This window comes from Nerophis ophidion, linkage group LG01 (assembly GCF_033978795.1).
Source record: "Nerophis ophidion isolate RoL-2023_Sa linkage group LG01, RoL_Noph_v1.0, whole genome shotgun sequence".
Taxonomy (NCBI): Eukaryota; Metazoa; Chordata; class Actinopteri; order Syngnathiformes; family Syngnathidae; genus Nerophis; species Nerophis ophidion.
The window spans coordinates 74,356,616-74,375,990 of record NC_084611.1 but is presented as its reverse complement, the minus strand read 5'-3'; the positions used below and the strand labels follow the sequence as shown (position 1 = coordinate 74,375,990).

At 36.7% G+C, this 19,375-nt stretch overlaps 1 protein-coding gene across 1 annotated transcript in view; it reads left to right on the top strand.

Annotated features, from left to right (window-relative positions):
* ntn1a (netrin 1a) overlaps positions 1 to 19,375 on the top strand; it is a 192,630-nt gene that overhangs the window by 140,802 nt on the left and 32,453 nt on the right. The window contains exon 4 of the mRNA XM_061911111.1: positions 657 to 710. Coding sequence (XP_061767095.1) covers positions 657 to 710 — 54 coding nt within the window. The remainder of the gene's footprint in view (positions 1 to 656; positions 711 to 19,375) is intronic.

The window sequence follows — 19,375 nt, the reverse complement described above, 5'->3', positions numbered from 1 at the left end:
ACACAAGAGTTATGCTTGTTACTTAGATCGCTAAATATTTCTAGGTGAAGTACAGTCGTCTCTCGCCACATCGTGCCTCGAAATTTGCTGATTCATCCTATTGCGGGTTTTTATTTTCAGACATAATGTCCAGGGTGTAAACCGCCTTCCGCCCGAATGTAGCTGAGATAGGCTCCAGCACCCCCCGCGACCCTAAGAGGGACAAGCGGTAGTAAATGGATGGGATGGATGGATGTGTATACCTGCATGATTGGCTAAAAATGCTAGCATGCTAACCTTAGCATGCATCAATTATCAAAATATATGACTGAGGATTGTGTATATCTGCAAAATTTGGTTTGAAAAAAGCTAGCATTCTAACAGGTAACAAAATAATTGACGCTAGGTTTTTACCTGCTAAATTATGAAAAAAGCTCTAGCATGTCGATATTAGCATACTTTGGACACCCCTGGCTTTAAGTTTTGGCAGGCGAGCTGATGATATTTCCACTTGGGCCCAAAAAATATTCCAATAATAATGAATAATAATTCCTACTTTGCAGAAAATAATTTATAATGCAGATTCAGGAATGTTGTTTGAAAGTTTCCTACTTTGGATGCAGCAAAATGATGAAAGTTGCATTTGTGTGTGTGTGTGTGCTTTGGTCCTGGAGCAGAGATTCCTGTTACACCGCCTACGCCTGCAGTCAGCAGTACAGAAGAGCCCTCGGGTAAGTCAAATATCATATCTATCCTGTGCATAGAACATCATTCCCCACATGCCTGAGCTTAAAAACCTACTGAAATTAGATTTTCTTATTTAACGGGGATAGCAGGTCCATTCTATGTGTCATACTTGATCATTTCGAGATATTGCCATATTTTTGCTGAAAGAATTTAGTAGAGAACATAGACGATAAAGTTCGCAACTTTTGGTCGCTAATAAAAAAGCCTCGCCTTTCCCTGAAGTAGCAGACGATGTGCGCGTGACGTCACGGGTTGTAGAGCTCCTCATATCCTCACATTGTTTATAGTCGTAGCATCCAGCAGCAAGCGCTATCCGGACAGAGAAAGCGACAAATTTCCCCCTTAATTTGAGCGAGGATGAAATATTCGTGGATGAGGAAATTTAGAGTGAAGGTCTAGAAAAAAATAGAGAGAAAAAAAGGCGATTGCAGTGGGAGCGATTCAGATGTTATTAGATACATTTACTAGGATAATTCTGGAAAATCCCTTATCTGCCTATTGTGTTGCTAGTGTTGTAGTGAGATTAAATAGTGCCTGAAAGTCGGAGGGGTGTGGCCACGGGTGTGTTGACCGCCAGTGTCTCTGAGGGAAGTCACGCAGCTGCAGCAGGACAGAAGCTCCGCTGATGTCTCCGGTAAGAGCCGACTTATTACCACAATTTTCTCACCGAAAACTGCCGGTTGACATGTGGTCGGGATCCATGTTCGCTTGACCGCTCAAATCCATAGTAAGGCTTCACCTTTGGGAATTTTACATAAGGAAACACCGGCTGTGTTTGTGTGGCTAAAGGCTAAAAGCTTCCCACCTCCATCTTTCTACTTTGACTTCTCCATTATTAATTGAACAAATTGCAAAAGATTCAGCAACACAGATGTCCAGAACACTGTGTAATTATGCAATTAAAGCAGACTACTTATAGCTGGGATCGGGCTGGAAAATAATGTCCGCTACAACCCGAGACGTCAAACGCACGCGTCATCATACCGCGACGTTTTCAACACGACACTTCGTGGGAAATTTAAAATTGCAATTTAGTAAACTAAGAAGGCCGTATTGGCATGTGTTGCAATGTTAATATTTCATCATTGATATATAAACTATCAGACTGCGTGGTGGGTAGTAGTGGGTTTCAGTAGGCCTTTAAATATTAGGTCTAACTCCTGCATGTTAGTGGCTGGTGAATGTTAAACACAGAAGCAGAAACCCTGGTATAAATACCTGTATATACTCTACATATTAATTTATACTGCAGTGGTTCTGCAAGCCATTAATAGGAAATCCTGATCATTTACAAATGTGGGTCAGGCCATGTACATTTTATTATACGACTTATTATTCAACAGTATATAAAAGGCCTACTGAAACCCACTACTACCGACCACGCAGTCTGATAGTTTATATATCAATGATGAAATATTAACATTGCAACACATGCCAATACGACTTTTTTAGTTTACTAAATTGTAATTTTAAATTTCCCGCGATGAATCCTTTTAAAACGTTGGTATGATGACGCGTGCGCGTGACGTCTCGGATTGTAGCGGACATTTTTTCCCAGCCCGATCCCAGTTATAAGTACTCTGCTTTAACCGCATAATTACACAGTATTCTGGACATCTGTGTTGCTGAATCTTTTGCAATTTGTTCAATTAATAATGGAGACGTCAAAGAAGAAAGATGTAGGTGGGAAGCGGTGTATTGCAGCTGCCTTTAGCAACACAAACACAGCCGGAGTTTCCTTGTTTACATTCCCGAAGGTGAAGCTTTACTATGGAACAGAGCGGTCAAGCGAACATAGTTCCCGACCACATGTCAACCGGCAGGTTTCGGTGAAAAATTGTGGTAATAAGTTGGCTCTTACCGTAGACATGAGCGGAGCTTGCGTCGTTCCTCGTGTAAAAAGAGGCAGCTGCAACTCTCTTGCCTCCTCCGTGGCTTCCCTCAGAGACACTGGCAGACACCACACCCCTCCGACTTTCAGGTACGACAGTATAATCTCATTAAAATACTAGTAACACAATAAGCAGATAAGGGATTTTCCAAAATTATCCTAGTAAATGTGTCTAATACCATCTGAATCGCTCTCACTGCCCTGTCTTTTTTTTCTTCTAGTCTTTCACTCTCACTATCCTCATCCACGAATCTTTCATCCTCGCTCAAATTATTGGGGTAATGGTCGCTTTCTCGGCCCGAATCGCTCTCGCTGCTGGTGGCCATGATTGTAAACAATGTGAGGATGCGAAGAGCTCCATAATCCGTGACGTCACGCGCACATCGTCTGCTACTTCCAGTACAGGCAAGGCTTTTTTATTAGCGACCAGAAGTTGCAATTTTTTGGTGGATGTTCTCTACTAAATCCTTTTAGCAAAAATATGGCAATATCGCGAAATGATCAAGTATGACACATAGAATGGACCTGCTATCCCCGTTTAAATGAGAAAATCTCATTTCAGTAGGCCTTTAAAGTTAAAGCTAAAGTTCCAATGATTGTCACACACACACACTAAGTGTGGCGAATTTATCCTCTGCATTTGACCCATCACCCTTGATCACCCCCTTGGAGGTGAGGTGAGGAGTGAGCAGCAGCAGTGGCCGCGCCCAGCAATCATTTTTGGTGATTTAACCCCCAATTCCAGCCCTTGATGCTGAGTGCCGAGCAGGGAGGTAATGGGTCCCTTTTTTTATAGTCTTTGGTATGACTCGGCCGGGGTTTGAACTCCCAACCTACCGATCTCAGGGCGGACACTCTAACCACTACAATGTTGTTGTCTGATGGTGATGGAAAGCATCTCTAAATTGTGTGACTTTTTTTAATGGAGCCAGAACACCGCCAGTAAGTTTTGGTATTGGGAAAAACAAACAACTTGGCATTGTAGAACAAATTGACACTGAAAGAAGTATAGTCAAATATTGTATTGAGAAGTGAAACATTCAAAAGACAATGCCGACATTAATAATACATAAATGTGTTTAATTCAATCGAAAAAGAAAAACAATGTATTTCAGGTAAATTTGCTCAATTATATATCAATTATATGATTAATTGATATTTTATTATTATTGTATTATTATTATTAGAGATGTCCGATAATGACTTTTTTGCAGATATTCGATATTCCGATATTGTCTAACTCTAAATTACTGATTCCAATAAACCGATACCGATATGTACAGTCGTGGAATTAACACATTATTATGCCTAATTTTGTTGTGATGCCCCACTGGATGCATTAAACAATGTAACAAGGTTTTCCAAAATAAATCAACTCAAGTTATGGAAAAAAATGGCAACATGTCACCGCCATATTTATTATTGAAGTCACAAAGTGCATTATTTTGTTTAACATGCCTCAAACAGCAGCTTGGAATTTGGGACATGCTCTCACTGAGAGAGCATAAGGAGGCTGAGGTGGGTGGAGCTGGTGGGCAGGGTTGAGGTGGGGGGGAATAGTGGGGGTGTATATTGTAGCGACCCGGAAGAGTTAGTGCTGCAAGGGGGGCTGGGTATTTGTTCTGTTGTGTTTGTGTAGTGTTACGGTGCGGATGTTCTACCGAAATGTGTTTGGTGTGGGTTCACAGTGTGGCGCATATTTGTAACAGTGTTAAAGTTGTTTGTACGGCCACCCTCAGTGTTACCTGTACGGCTGTTGACAAAGTATGCCTTGCATTCACTTGTGTGTGAAAAGCCGTAAATATTATGTGATTGGGCCGGCACGTAAAGACAGTTCCTTTAAGATTTATTGGCACTGTTCTTCTCCCTACGTCTGTGTACACAGTGGTGTTTTAAAGTCATAAATTGTACTTTTTGAAACCGATACCGATAATTTGGAAACCGAGATCGATAATTTCCGATGTTAAATTTTAAAGAATTTAACGGCCGATATTATCAGACACCTCTAATTATTAGTGCTGTCAAAGTTATTGTGTTAACTTATGCTATTATTTACAAACATTATTGTAATAATGGTGTATTTATTTATTTTGAGCATACACACTCCTTTATACTTTTATACACACTCCAAAGACATGTACCTGGGGATAGGTTGATTGGCAACACTAAATTGGCCCTAATGTGTGAATGTGAGTGTGAATGTTGTCTGTCTATCTGTGTTAGCCCTGCGATGAGGTGGCGACTTGTCCAGGGTGTACCCTGCCTTCCGCCCGATTGTAGCTGAGATAGGCGCCAGCGCCCCCCGCGACCCCGAAAGGGAATAAGCGGTAGAAAATGGATGGATGGATGGACACTCCTTTATCTTAAGCAGGTGCTTCTCAATTATTTTCCGTTACTCCACCCTAGGAAAAGAACATATAAAATTGTTTCTGCAGACAGTAAAATTGTATCGTCATTATCGTTAAAGAAAACATCAACAGAGAATAACTGTATCAACATTGTTTTTTTTTTGCCTCTACCAGAGAATATTTACACTGCATCAATTTGCCTGAAACTAAACTATAAATAAATCCTTATTTAAACCATGAACATTTTTGACCGACTTGAACCATTTGATACTGAAAGATAAAATTAAATAAGCTCAATAAATAATTTAAAGAAGCTAAAATTTATCAGCAACAGGAACACAAAATATAAAACATTTTAACCCTCAAAACAAAATAAATACAAGACTATGTGCTCTTTTTTATTTTAATCAAAATGAGGACGTGAGAAATAATTGCTACTTCCCCCTGGCCATCAGGCACTTGAACAATAACAAGATCTGATAGCTCGGTTACAGCTCATGTTATTCTATTCTGTGTTATATGTGTTTTATGTTGCACGATAGCGCCAAGTAAATTCCTAGTTTGTGAAACCGTTCTCAAAGAATGGCAATAAAAACTATTCTGATTCTTATTCTGGTTCTGATACCAGTAGCACATTTTGGTGCAAAGCTTTTCAAAGCATCATACTGATAAAGCATGTTACCAAAGCATGATTTTGTCACAACGGGAGGGTGGGGGTCACAGCTTGCTGCAAGGTTTGTTCTCCCAGGATGCAAACGGACTATTCTGGACAAGGCTTGCAGGTAGGAACATATTTATTAATCTCAATGCAAAAAGGTACAAAAACGGAAAACCACCCGAAGGCAAGTGTGCCTATCGCACGCGGAAGCTAAGGCAAAAAAAAACTTAGGATATGAAACTGTGGCATGAAATAACTAAGACTTACTTGGCAAGGCATGAACTAAACAGACAGCATGAACTTTGGTATTACATGACACAAGCATAAAACTACTAATGACGCCAGGCGGAGTGATCAGGAAAGGCAGGCTTAAATAGTGCCTGATAAGTGCTCGGGCAGCAGGTGAGCTGGCGAACACCAATCAGACAGATAAACTCGCATTTTTGAATTTTGGATGAACATATATTCGATTTTTGTGTTTATCCGGAAAAAAAAATCCATAAAAAGGAAAACAGCACAAAATCCAATTTTGTGGCAATATTTGAATGAAAATCAACCCTTTTTTGTTTGTTTCAAAATCTGCCATATATAATAAAAATCAAAAAACGGCCCTAATTTTGTTTCTTGATTTGCGTTTCAGAATTGGAAATAAAATGAACGGGAGGTACCTGGACCAAAGGTGTTAGTTTTATGCTAAAAACATGCTAAACGCGAAGGAAAAGCTAAAATACTGCTTCCAATTCAATTTGTCATCACACAGATAAACATGCATTTTTGCATTTTGGATAAACATTAATTGGATTGTTATGTTTATCTGGAAAAACACAAATCCATAAAAGGAAAACAGTACAAAATCCAATTTTATGGCTCTATTTTATTGAAAATCAACCCTTTTTTTGTTTGTTTTCAAATCTGCCTCATATAGTTAAAAATAGAAAATGGCCCTAACTTTGTTCTTTGATTTGCTTTACAGAATTGGAAATTGAACGGCAGGTACACGGGTCGGTGTGCCTTCCGTTCATTCTATGTCCAATTCTTAAATGCAAATCAAGAAACAAATTTCGGGCCATTTTTTACATTTTCATTTCTTGAACAAAAATTGGACAACTATTAAATGATTCTTTTTTCAAACGACAATAGGACTCCTGCTGAACAAATGTGTTACCGTTTTGCTAAAAACTAAAGCTAAAATACTGCTTCCGGTTGAAATTGTCATCACACATGTAAACACGCATTTTTGCATTTTGGATGATTTCTGTGTTTATCTGGAAAAAAAAAATCCATAAAAAGGGAAAACAGCACAAAATCCAATTTTATGGCAATAATTTAATGAAAATCAACCCTTTTTTGTTTTGGTTTCAAATCTGCCATGTATAGTAAAAAATCCAAAACCGGCCCTAACTTTGTTTTTTGATTTGCTTTACAGAATTGGAAATAGAATGAACGGAAGGTGCACGGGTCCGTGTGCCTTTCGGGACATTTTTTCTGTTGTCATTTCCTAAACAAAAGTTGGACAACTATTTAATGACACTTTTTTAAAACGACAGTAGGAGTCCTGCTGAACAAAGATGTTACAGTTATGCTAAAAACTAAAGCTAAAATACTGCTTCCGGTTTAAATTTTCATCACACAGATAAACACGCATTTTTGCATTTTGGATGATTTCTGTGTTTATCTGGAAAAAAAACATCCATAAAAGGAAAACAGCACAAAATTAAATTTTATGTCAATAATTTAATGAAAATCAACCTTTTTTTGTTTGTTTTCAAATCTGCCATGTATAGTAAAAAATCAAAAACCGGCCCCAACTTTGTTTTTTTATTTGCTTTACAGAATTGGAAATAAAATGAACGGAAGGTACACAGGTCCGTGTGCCTTACGCTCATTCTATTTCCAATTCTTAAATGCAAATCAAGAAACAGATTTTGGGCCATTTTTTCTGAGTTCATTTCTTAAACAAATGTTGGACAACTAACAACTATTTAATGACACTTTCTTAAAACAACAATAGAACAAAGGTGTTAACGTTATGCTAAAAACTAAAGCTAAAATACTGCTTCCGGTTCCGGTACTGCTTCCTTATGCTAAAAACTAAACCTAAAATACTGCTTTCGGTTCAATTTGTCATCACACAGATAAATATGCATTTTTGCATTTTGGATGTTTTTTGTGTTTATCTGGGGAAAAAATCCATAAAAGGAAAACAGCACAAAATCTAATTTTATTGCAATAATTTTATGAAAATCAACCCTTTTTTGTTTGTTTTAAAATCTGCCTTATATAGTAAAAAATGAATTGGAAAAAGAATGGATGGAAGGTACACGGGTCCATGTGCCTTCCGTTCATTCTATTTCCAATTCTTAAATGCAAATCAAGACACATATTCTGGGCCATTTTTTCTATCTTCATTTCTTGAACAAAAGTTGGACAACTATTAAATGATACATTTTTTAAACGACAGTAGGACTCCTGCTGAACAAAAGGTGTTACCGTTATTCCTAAAAACTAAAGCTAAAATACTGCTTCCGGTTCAATTTGTCATCACAGATAAACATGCACTTTTGCATTTTGGATGATTTTTGTGTTTATCTGGGGAAATAAATCCATAAAAGGAAAACAGCACAAAATCAAATTTTATGGCAATAATTTAATGAAAATCAACCCTTTTTTGTTTGTTTTCAAATCTGCCTTATATAGTAAAAAATCAAAAACCGGCCCTAACTTTGTTTTTTGATTTGCTTTACAGAATTGGAAATAAAATGAACGGAAGGTACACAGGTCCGTGTGCCTTCTGTTCATTCTATTTCCAATTCTTAAATGCAAATCAAGAAACAGATTTCGGGCCATTTTTTCTGTTTTCGTTTCCGAAACAAAATGTTGGACAACTAACAACTATTTAATGACACGTTCTTAAAACGACAATAGAACAAAGGTGTTACCTTATGCCAAAAACTAAAGCTAAAATACTGCTTCCGGTTCAATTTGTCATCACATAGATAAACACGCATTTTTGCATTTTGGATGATTTTTGTGTTTATCTGGAAATAAAAAAATCCATAAAAAGAAAACAGCACAAAATCAAATTTTATGGCAACACTTCAATGAAAATCAACCCTTTTTTGTTTGTTTTCAAATCTGCCTTATATACAGTAGTAAAAAATCAAAAACCGGCTTAACTTCGTTTTTTTATTTGCTTTACAGAATTGGAAATAGAATGAACGGAAGGTACACAGGTCCGTGTGCCTTCTGTTCATTCTATTTCCAATTCTTAAATGCAAATCAAGAAATAAATTTTGGGCCATTTTTTCTGTGTTCATTTCCTAAACAAATGTTGGACAACTAACAACTATTTAATGACACGTTCTTAAAACAACAATAGAACAAAAGTGTTACTCTATGCTAAAAACTAAAGCTAAAATACTGCTTCCGGTTCCGGTACTGCTTCCTTATGCTAAAAACTAAAGCTAAAATACTGCTTCCAGTTCAATTTGTCATTACACAGATAGACACACATTTTCGCATTTTGGATGTTTTTTGTGTTTATCTGAAAAAAAAATCCATAAAAGGAAAACAGCACAAAATCTAATTTTATGGCAATAATTTAATGAAAATCAACCCTTTTTTGTTTCTTTTCAAATCTGTCTTATAAAGTAAAACATGAATTGGAAAAAGAATGGATGGAAGGTACACGGGTCCATGTGCCTTCCATTCATTCAATTTCCAATTCTTAAATGCAAATCAAGAAACAAATTTCGGGCCATTTTTTCTATTTTCATTTCTTGAACAAAAGTTGGACAACTATTAAATGATACTTTTTTTAAACGACAGTAGGACTCCTGCTGAACAAAGATGTTACGGTTATGCTAAAAACTAAAGCTAAAATACTGCTTCCGGTTGAAATTGTCATCACACATGTAAACACGCATTTTTGCATTTTGGATGATTTTTGTGTTTATCTGGAAATAAAAAAATCCGTAAAAGGAAAACAGCACAAAATCAAATTTTATTGCAAAACTTTAATGAAAATCAACCGTTTTTTGTTTGTTTTCGAATCTGCCTTATATAGTAAAAAATTAAAAACCGACCCTAACTTTGTTTCTTGATTTGCATTACAGAATTGGAAATACAATGAACGGAAGGTACACAGGTCCGTGTGCCTTCTGTTCATTCTATTTCCAATTCTTAAATGCAAATCAAGAAACAGATTTCGGGCCATTTTTTCTGTTTTCGTTTCCGAAACAAAATGTTGGACAACTAACAACTAGTTAATGACACGTTCTTAAAACAACAATGGAACAAAGGTGTTACCTTACGCCAAAAACTAAAGCTAAAATACTGCTTCCGGTTCAATTTGTCATCACACAGATAAACACACATTTTTGCATTTTGGATGATTTTTGTGTTTCTCTGGGGGGAAAAATCCATAAAAGGAAAACAGCAAAAAAACAAATTTTATGGCAATACTTCAATGAAAATCAACCCTTTTTTGTTTGTTTTCAAAACCTGCCATGTATAGTAAAAAAAAAAATCAAAAAACCGGCCCTAACTTTGTTTTTTGATTCGCTTCACAGAAATGGAAATAGAATGAACAGAAGGTACAAAGACCCCATAATCGTTGTCACATTAGTCAACAATCCTTGTAACAGCTGAGTTGAAACAGTTAGATAGTTCTTAGTCCACTATCTTGCATATGGATTAAATATGGACATGAATGAAAAATGCATTCTTAACACAAAGTTAAGTAAGCAAAAGTGGATGGAATGTCTATGACAGTACTTATGTGCTTTCTTGCACAAACAATAGGTGCTGACTAAAAGTACAAGTGATTGAAGGAGTGTGTTTCGGAACCCCTTGAGTCACGTGACACCGCCATCCAGGCCCGAGGTGTGTCTGTAAGCGCTTCCTGCAGCTTTCGCCGAGGCCTCCGAGGGCCCGAAACATTCCCCCGGACAGCTTTGATTGACGGCACAGTCACTGCCTCACGCTGCAGCTCCGCCTCTTTCCCTTTACCACCCGCTGCTTTTTTTCCCCCTCCCCTCCATCTCCATCGTCTCCGTCTGTTTCACGCTTTGTGTTGACGTGACAGCGTGTGTGGGTGCAGAGCCAGAATACGTGCACTTCCCCCACGCCACTTGACACGATACCGTTTCGGAATGTCTCTTCAAGGGGCGACGCGGTGAGAAAGCCAACAATAAAAAAGTCTCGGAAAAAATATTTGCTCGGTGCAGGTCCTGCTGTAACTAAACTGTAATCATGGCCTGTCATCCACGTGTTGGAATGCATGGACTGGTGTAAACACAACCTGCAACCATCATGTTGGACCACGTCGTTAGAGATCATCTAATCACGCCGGAGAATTCACGGATTTCCCTCGTCTACGTTCGAGAGTCTGTTTGAATTAGAGCAGATGGCAAAGTGGACTTTTCTGATGCCATGACGTGCCAAGGCTGCGGACCAACTTGCATATTTACACTCCGAGACCCCCTGGAAGGTTCTCTCAACTTACTTGTGCTACTTTTTAAGCAGCTACCATCTTGTTGGATGTGGCATGGTAAACATCGTGAACATGCATGGGGATTTTATTGGTGTGACGAGTTTCCACTAAGGTCGTCATTAACACGACTCTTAGGAGACTTTTTTTTTTATTTTTCAATAGTTTGTCCAAAAAAAAAGTTGTCATTTTTGGAGGATAGGTTGTGGCATGAAAAAAAATTGGTCATATTTCAAGAAAAAAATCGCAATCAGGCTAAAATTATTTCAGTAACGGTCCTTTAAAACAGTGGTTCTCAACCTTTTTTCAATGATGTACCCCCTGTGAATTTTTTTTTTTTAATTTAAGTACCCCCTAATCAGAGCAAAGCATTTTTGGTTGAAAAAAAAAGAGCTAAATAAGTAAAATACAGCACTATGTCATCAGTTTCTGATTTATTAAATTGTATAACAGTCCAAAATATTGCTCATTTGTAGTGGTCTTTCTTGAACTATTTGGAAAAAAAGATATAAAATAAGTAAAAACTTGTTGAAAAATAAACAAGTGATTCAATTATAAATAAAGATTTCTACACATAGAAGTAATCATCAACTTAAAGTACCCTCTTTGGGGATTGTAATAGAGATCCATCTGGATTCATCAACTTCATTCTAAACATTTCTTCACAAAAAAATAAATCATAAAACATCAATATTTATGGAACATGTCCACAAAAAAATCCAGCTGTCAACATTATATATTGCATTGTTGCATTTCTTTTTACAGTGTATGAACTTACATTCATATTTTGTTGAAGTGTTATTCAAAAAATATATTTATAAAAGATTTTCGAATTGTTGCTATTTTTACAATATTTTTTAAAAATCTCACGTAGCCCTTTGCATAACGTCAAAGTGTTCTCCGTGAATAAAGTATTTAGTTGTTTTTTTTTTTGCTGACAAAATGTCCAAATATGAAGAAAGTTAAGAAAAATATCAAAATCAAACAGAAATGTTAAAAAAAAATCTTCTAACACGTAATCCTACAAAAAAAAAATTCACAGGAAAATGTTTTATAAATTGTAATCCAACATAAATTAAATCTATTTTACTTCCAAAAAGTCGTAGTCCTTTAAGAAATAATTTAACAGACAACATTTTTAGAAGTTGTAATCAAACAGCCAACTTTTTTTAGTTCCAAAAAGTCGGAATCTTATGTAAAAAGGTCGTAATTTTGTATTTTTTTTTTACAAAAACTTGAAATCTATTGACCAAAAATAGTTAACAGAAACAAATATTAAAAGTCATTACTAAAAAGTAATCTTTTTTTATTCCTACCAAAAAGTTGGAATCTTATGTGAAAAATGTTAACAGGGAAAAATATTAAAAGTCCTAATCAAACGTAAATGTTTTTGTTTTTTTGTTTGTATGTATTTTAAAATTCGGATTCTTTTGCATAAAAAGTTAGCAGGAAAACATTTTTAGAGGTTGTAATCCAACATTGATTATATTTATTTTACTTCCAAAAAGGCGTAGTCTTATGAGAAATAATTTAACAGAAAAAACATGAGAAGTTGTAATCAGTCAACTTTATTTTAGTTCCAAAAAGATGGAATTTTATGTAAAAAAAAAAGTTAAAAGAAAAATATTAAAGGACGTAATTTTTTACAAAAAGCTTGAATCTAATCATAAAAATAAACAGAAACAAATATTAAAAGTCATGATTAAAAAGTAATCGTTTTTATTTCTACCTAAAAGTTGGAATATTTTGAAAAAATATGTTAACAGAGAAAAATATTAAAAGTCGCAATCAAACGTAAATCGTTTTTTTGTTGTTTTTTTTTTTTAATTGGAAACTTTCGCGTAAAAAGTTAACAGGAAAACATTTTTAGAGGTTGTAATCCAACATTAATTACATTTATTTTACTTCCAAAAAGTCGTAGTCTTATGATCTTATGAGAAATAATTTAACAGAAAAAATATTATAAGTTGTAATCACTCAACATTGTTTAGTTTCAAAAAGTCAAAATCTTTTGTAAAAATAAAAAAGTAAAAAGAAAAATATTAAAGGTCGTAATTTTGTATTTTTTTTTTTACAAAAAGTTGGAATGTAATTACAAAAAAATTTAACAGAAACAAATATTAAAAGTCATGATTACAAAGTAATCTTTTTTACTCCTAACAAAAAGTTGGAATCTTATGTGAAAAATGTTAACAGAGAAAAATATTAAGTCGTAATCAAACGGAAATAGTTTCCTTAAATATATATCCATCCATCCATCCATTTTCTGCCGCTTATTCCCTTTCGGGGTCGCGGGGGCACTGGCGCCTATCTCAGCTACAATCGGGCGGAAGGCGGGGTACACCCTGGACAAGTCGCCACCTCATCGTATATATATATATATATATATATATATATATATATCAAATCAAATCCACTTTATTTATAAAGCACATTTAAAATTTACCACAGGGGTAGCCAAAGTGCTGTACAATGGACAGGTTAAAAGATAATTCGAGGACCGAGCAAACAACACAAACAGAACATGATAAAAAATACATAAATAAATAATAAAAACAGTTTCACAGCAGGTGTATAATGGGGCGCCATTGCAGGATGGATATCACTTAGTGTTAAAAGCCAAGGAATAAAAGTATGTTTTTAAGAGAGATTTAAAAACAGGAAGAGAGGAGGCTTGTCTAACACTCAGAGGTACTGTAGGTCGTTCCAGAGCTTGGGAGCAGCAGCAACGAAAGCTCTGTCACCTCTAAGCTTCAGCCTTGTGTCAGGGACCATCAGTAGCAGCTGATCGGCTGATCTTAGGGATCGAGTGGGGCAGTAAGGCTGAAGGAGGTCGGAGAGATATGTTGGCGCCAGGTTGTTTAGACATTTAAAATCAAATGGAAGGAGTTTAAAATTGATTCGATAACGCACAGGGAGCCAGTGAAGGGACGCTAATATAGGGGTGATGTGCTCACGTCTGCGGGATATATATATATATATATATACACACACACACGTATATACACATTATCGTATATACACATGTACATATACACACACACATACATATATATATATATATATATATATACACACACACACACACATGTATACACACACATACATACATGTATATACGCACACACACATATATATATATATATATATATATATATATATATATATATATATACATATTTATATAAACACATATATACACACACACATATATATACACATATATACACATGTATATATATATATATATATATATATATATATATATATATACACATATATATCCCCTGACGATTGAGGGAACCCCTCATGAAACAGTTCTGTAGAGATAAAGTAGTCTTGTGATTTTTCCCACACACACATATATATATATATATATATATATATATATATACACACAACCACACACACACACACACACACACACATTAGATATATATATATATATAAATATAAATATATATATATATGTATGTATGGGAAAAAAAATCACAAGACTACTTCATCTCCACAGAACTGTTTCATGAGGGGTTCGCTCAATCATCAGGAGATTTATATATGTATACACATATTTAAATAGAATATCCATCCATTTACTACCGCGGGGGGCGCTGGCGCCTATCTCAGCTACAATCAGGCGGAAGGTGGTGTACACACTGGACAAGTCGCCACCTCATTACAGGGCCAAAAAAAACCTGATGGAAAGTGGTAACATTCCAAGATGAATGTATATACAAAGGCTGTAAAGAGATGTCAAACAACGAAAGTAGATTCCATTTTTAGCTGATGTTACAAATGCTGATCACCAAAATGTATCAGACATGGGTGAAAATGCCAAAAATGGCCTGTAAAGTGAAGGTGTTGATGGAGCAATTAAAAGAGGAATGTGTAAGATTTTGGAGCAGCATGCGTGTGTGCATGCATGTTCACGTTTGAGGGTGTGTGTGACAGCTGTTTGGCAGGTGTCTCATGCACCGCCGCTGGATGCAGGCGGCCAGGCTGCTCAGGGCACATTTTGGCAAACACCGAGTGGATATCAATTTGTCCCCCGCAGTGCGAGACCCCCCCAGCCCCCCCACTGCTGTCGACCACAGGGAGGGATGGAATGCATGGAGAATACCTGGGATGGCGCGGCCCAGACAAAACACACATTGTGCCGCTAGGTCACGGATGGTGTGAGTCGCCACTCCCACGGGTCGTGACAGAGATGTCTGCCCGGCAACCCAAATGTGGGGGAGATTAACCACCGGTGACCTGTGAGGGCCGCTTGGGCCCGTCGGGATGCACAGGATGTGAAAGTAATGATGATGATGAAGATGGGAGAGAGGATGATGGGGCTTTTGGGGAGGGGGGACACCATCACTCCTCAATGTGTGTGAAGCTCGTCCAAAACTGGGATGGATCACAAGCCTTTGGGCACCTCCTTGGATTATGTGCATTAGGACAAGGCAAGGTGGGGAGCCTGAGAGTATTTTATCAGGTTCCACGAGCAATTTGAAAGACCAATTATTTTTTGTATTTTTTTTTAGGGCTGTCATAGTTAACACAAGTGATTAACCATAAAAAAATATTGCATTAATCATGAACTATATAAACCTGTGCAGGATGTTGTGTGGCAGGTGACAACGCTAAACACACGTTCATAAGTATACATATATATTAAAAAATACATGTATATACACACATATATACATATATATATACACACACATATATATGCATAGATATATACACATATAAAAATATACATATATATACACACATATATACATACATAAATATATATATATATATATATATACATACACATATATTAACATACACAAACATACATACACGTATATACATACATATGTATGTACGTACATACAAACATATACATACATATATACACACATATATATATATATATATATATATGCATACACATATATATATATATATATATATACATACATATTACACACATGTATACATAAACATACATACATAAATACATGTATATAGACATATATATATATATACACACATATATACACGTACACATATATATACACACACATACATACATATATATATATATATATATATATATATATGTATATATATATATATATATATATATGTATATATATATATATATATACACACACACACATATTTTATATATACATACATACACACACACACGCACACACACAATATATACTCTCTTTCTCCATCAAATGTTTAAATGTCTAAAATAATTCAACCTGAAACCTGAAAACCCACATAAGTCTTGTTGGTGCGCTCCAAAATATTAACCACCATACTGCTACAATAAAAAACAAACAAAATAAAATAATTTTACCTTGTGTCTGTAAGTAGTTGTGGCATTGTTGAACACTCCCGGAGTTTTGACATAATAAACAATCAGTGTTTTTACAGTCACTGTTAATGTTAGCAAAAATTGCAGTGTGAGGCGATCCCTCATCGTCTTGTGTCCTGGTAGTGCCTTCTCCATCGCCGTAATAAGAGGTCCGCTGCAGCGTGTTTTTCAGTCTTATCACAAAAACAGACTTGCTGCTGAACAAAGCCACCTTCGCTGATAAATTCCTTCAACTAAAAATGCTGCAAACCGGACGATATTTCAAAGCCGTTGTTTAGCAACAGGAAGCTATACAGCAAGACGGTCAGAGTTTGGACACGTTTAAAGTGTTTCTGATCAACTTTAACACCATTGCAAATATGCACCACACTGTGAACCCACACCTAACAAGAATGACAAACACATTTTGGGAGAACATCCACACCGTAACACAACATAAACTGAGAGTGCAGAAATGCGACCATATTACACCAACTCTGAAATCCCTTCACTGGCTTCCTGTTCCACTGAGGATTGAATACAAAGTCTCCCTGCTAACCCACCAGTGCCTCCATGGAAATGCCCCCCCTCTACCTCAAAGAACTAGTCACTCCCAAATCCTCCACACAACACCTCTCCCGTCCAAAGGCAAAACCTAGTAACTCACTTCTAGCTGATTTTGAGAAAACAAAGGAAAACCAATCTATCTTGATGCTGTCTTACAAAGATCTACAAAGTCATCAAACGTATAGATGTTTTCTTCAGCTTTCATTTTCTTGCCGATTGAGCCATGGATTGAATCTGCTCTCATGAACGTGTGCCCTTTCTCCAGATATTTTATCACAATCCCGGGTGGGCCCCATTCTGCGTTTGCACATTGGGCAAGAGCCGTGTACAGCGTCCAGTTTTTATTTTGACCTCCACAGTTATCTGCCCAAAAGAGTATGCAAGGGGAAGAATCAAGAACAATACATTTAATGAAGGTGCTTGCAACGTCCTGGGCCAATCTTCCAAATATCCCCTCGTGCCATAATATCACATAATCAGGTTGACCGTCGGCCCCCATTCGTGCAAATGTCTCATTAAAGACAATAAGGCGACTGACAAAGAAGCTTCGATTGGTCCCTTGAGATACTAGGTTTTTCTGTTGTATCTATGCGGTTATGTAGTAGTTGCTAGGTCCTGCCATGCGCGTAACAGCTTACTTACGGAACAAATTGCAATATCGCATACACTAATGTAAAGCATATCACCTAGGAACTCCAAAATTATTATCAGCTCAGTTTTGACCAAAATTGAGTTACTGGGTTTTGCCTTTGGACGGGAGACCTCCGCTCTAAACAGGCTGACCTCCTCCAACCTCCAAGGACAAAGCTACGAACTATGGGAGACCAGGCTTTCTGCTCCGTTGCTCCCAGTCTGTGGAACGCTCTCCCTGACCACCTGAGGGCACCTCAGACTGGGGATGCTTTTAAAAAAGGCTTAAAACCCTTCTTTTAAAAAAAAAAAAAAAAAGCTTTTTTTGTAGATATACGCATACTAGTTCTAGCTATTAGGCTCTTCTAGTTTTTATATTGTATTTTTATTATTAATGTTTTTTATTTATTTATTATTATTATCATTATTTTATACACTGTAGCACTTTGAGGTTGTTTGCTCAATGTAAAGTGCTTTTTACAAATAAAATCATTATTATTATTACAAAAAAAACAAATACCCAGAACCCCTTGCAGCACTAACTCTTCCGGGACGCTACAATACACACCCCCCGCTACCTCCTACTCACCATCCCGCCCCCAACCTCAACCCCGCCCACCTCAACCTCCTCATTCTCAGGGAGAGCATGTCCTAAATTCCAAGCTGCTGTTTTGAGGCATGTTAAAAAAAAAAAAATGCACTTTGTGACTTCAATAATAAATATGGCAGTGACATGTTGGCATTTTTTTCTCATAACTTGAGTTGATTTATTTTGGAAAACCTTGTTACATTGTTTAATGCATCCAGCGGGGCATCACAATTAAATTAGGCATAATAATGTGTTAATTTCACGACTTTATATATCGGTTGATATTGGTATCGGTAATTAAGAGTTGGACAATATCGGAATATCGGCAAAAAAGCCCGACCAAGAATACGATACTTTCGTGCTAAACCAACTGGGTGTTTTATCAAATCTTATCCACCTCCTGTCAGTATTGTCCGTCATACCAACAGACTAAAACGTAATTAAGAGTCATGTGTGTCTTTTGTTTTTAATAAGTGGTCCAAATCCAAAATACAGTCACTTATCTCCACCCCAGGCTATTTTTCCTCCCTCTGTGTAATCTGGATCCAATCCAAATGCAGTGTAAACAGGCCAGCCCGGTGCAAAGCGGAAGAGCACGGAACAGGCCGGCACACTGGGCTCCCTAATCTAATTTCACGCTTTATCTGCCACGCTTTGTTTCTCCGTCAGTCCCGTTAGCGGAGAAAGGCCTCCTCCTGGGCTGTTGGTCACACCTCCTTCATTCACACCTCCAATGCCTATTTATTTCTGGAGTCACATTCTCCTTATTAATATGCGTCTACAGCCACTTGTTGGGGATTGGACGCCGCCTCCTCAATAAAGGGAAACATGTTGTTCGAGTTTGAGTAACACTGTTGCGGTTCTCCCAGAAGAACAGTACAGTAAATACAAACCCAAAGTTAACATGTTTTTGGAGGCAGCAATACAATAATGTAAGGCATTACTGTTGCGTTTGTACCTGTTCTTCCTTAGGTCAACGCCCCCAGGTTATTTTATGATACATAAACTGGTTTTAAATCAATCAGAGACAGAGGTTGCTCATTTTGATATTTTATATCCAAAGCGCCTTGGGAGATCAATCTAGATACAACATTTCAAAGGCACGGTCCAAATTGATCTAACCTAAAA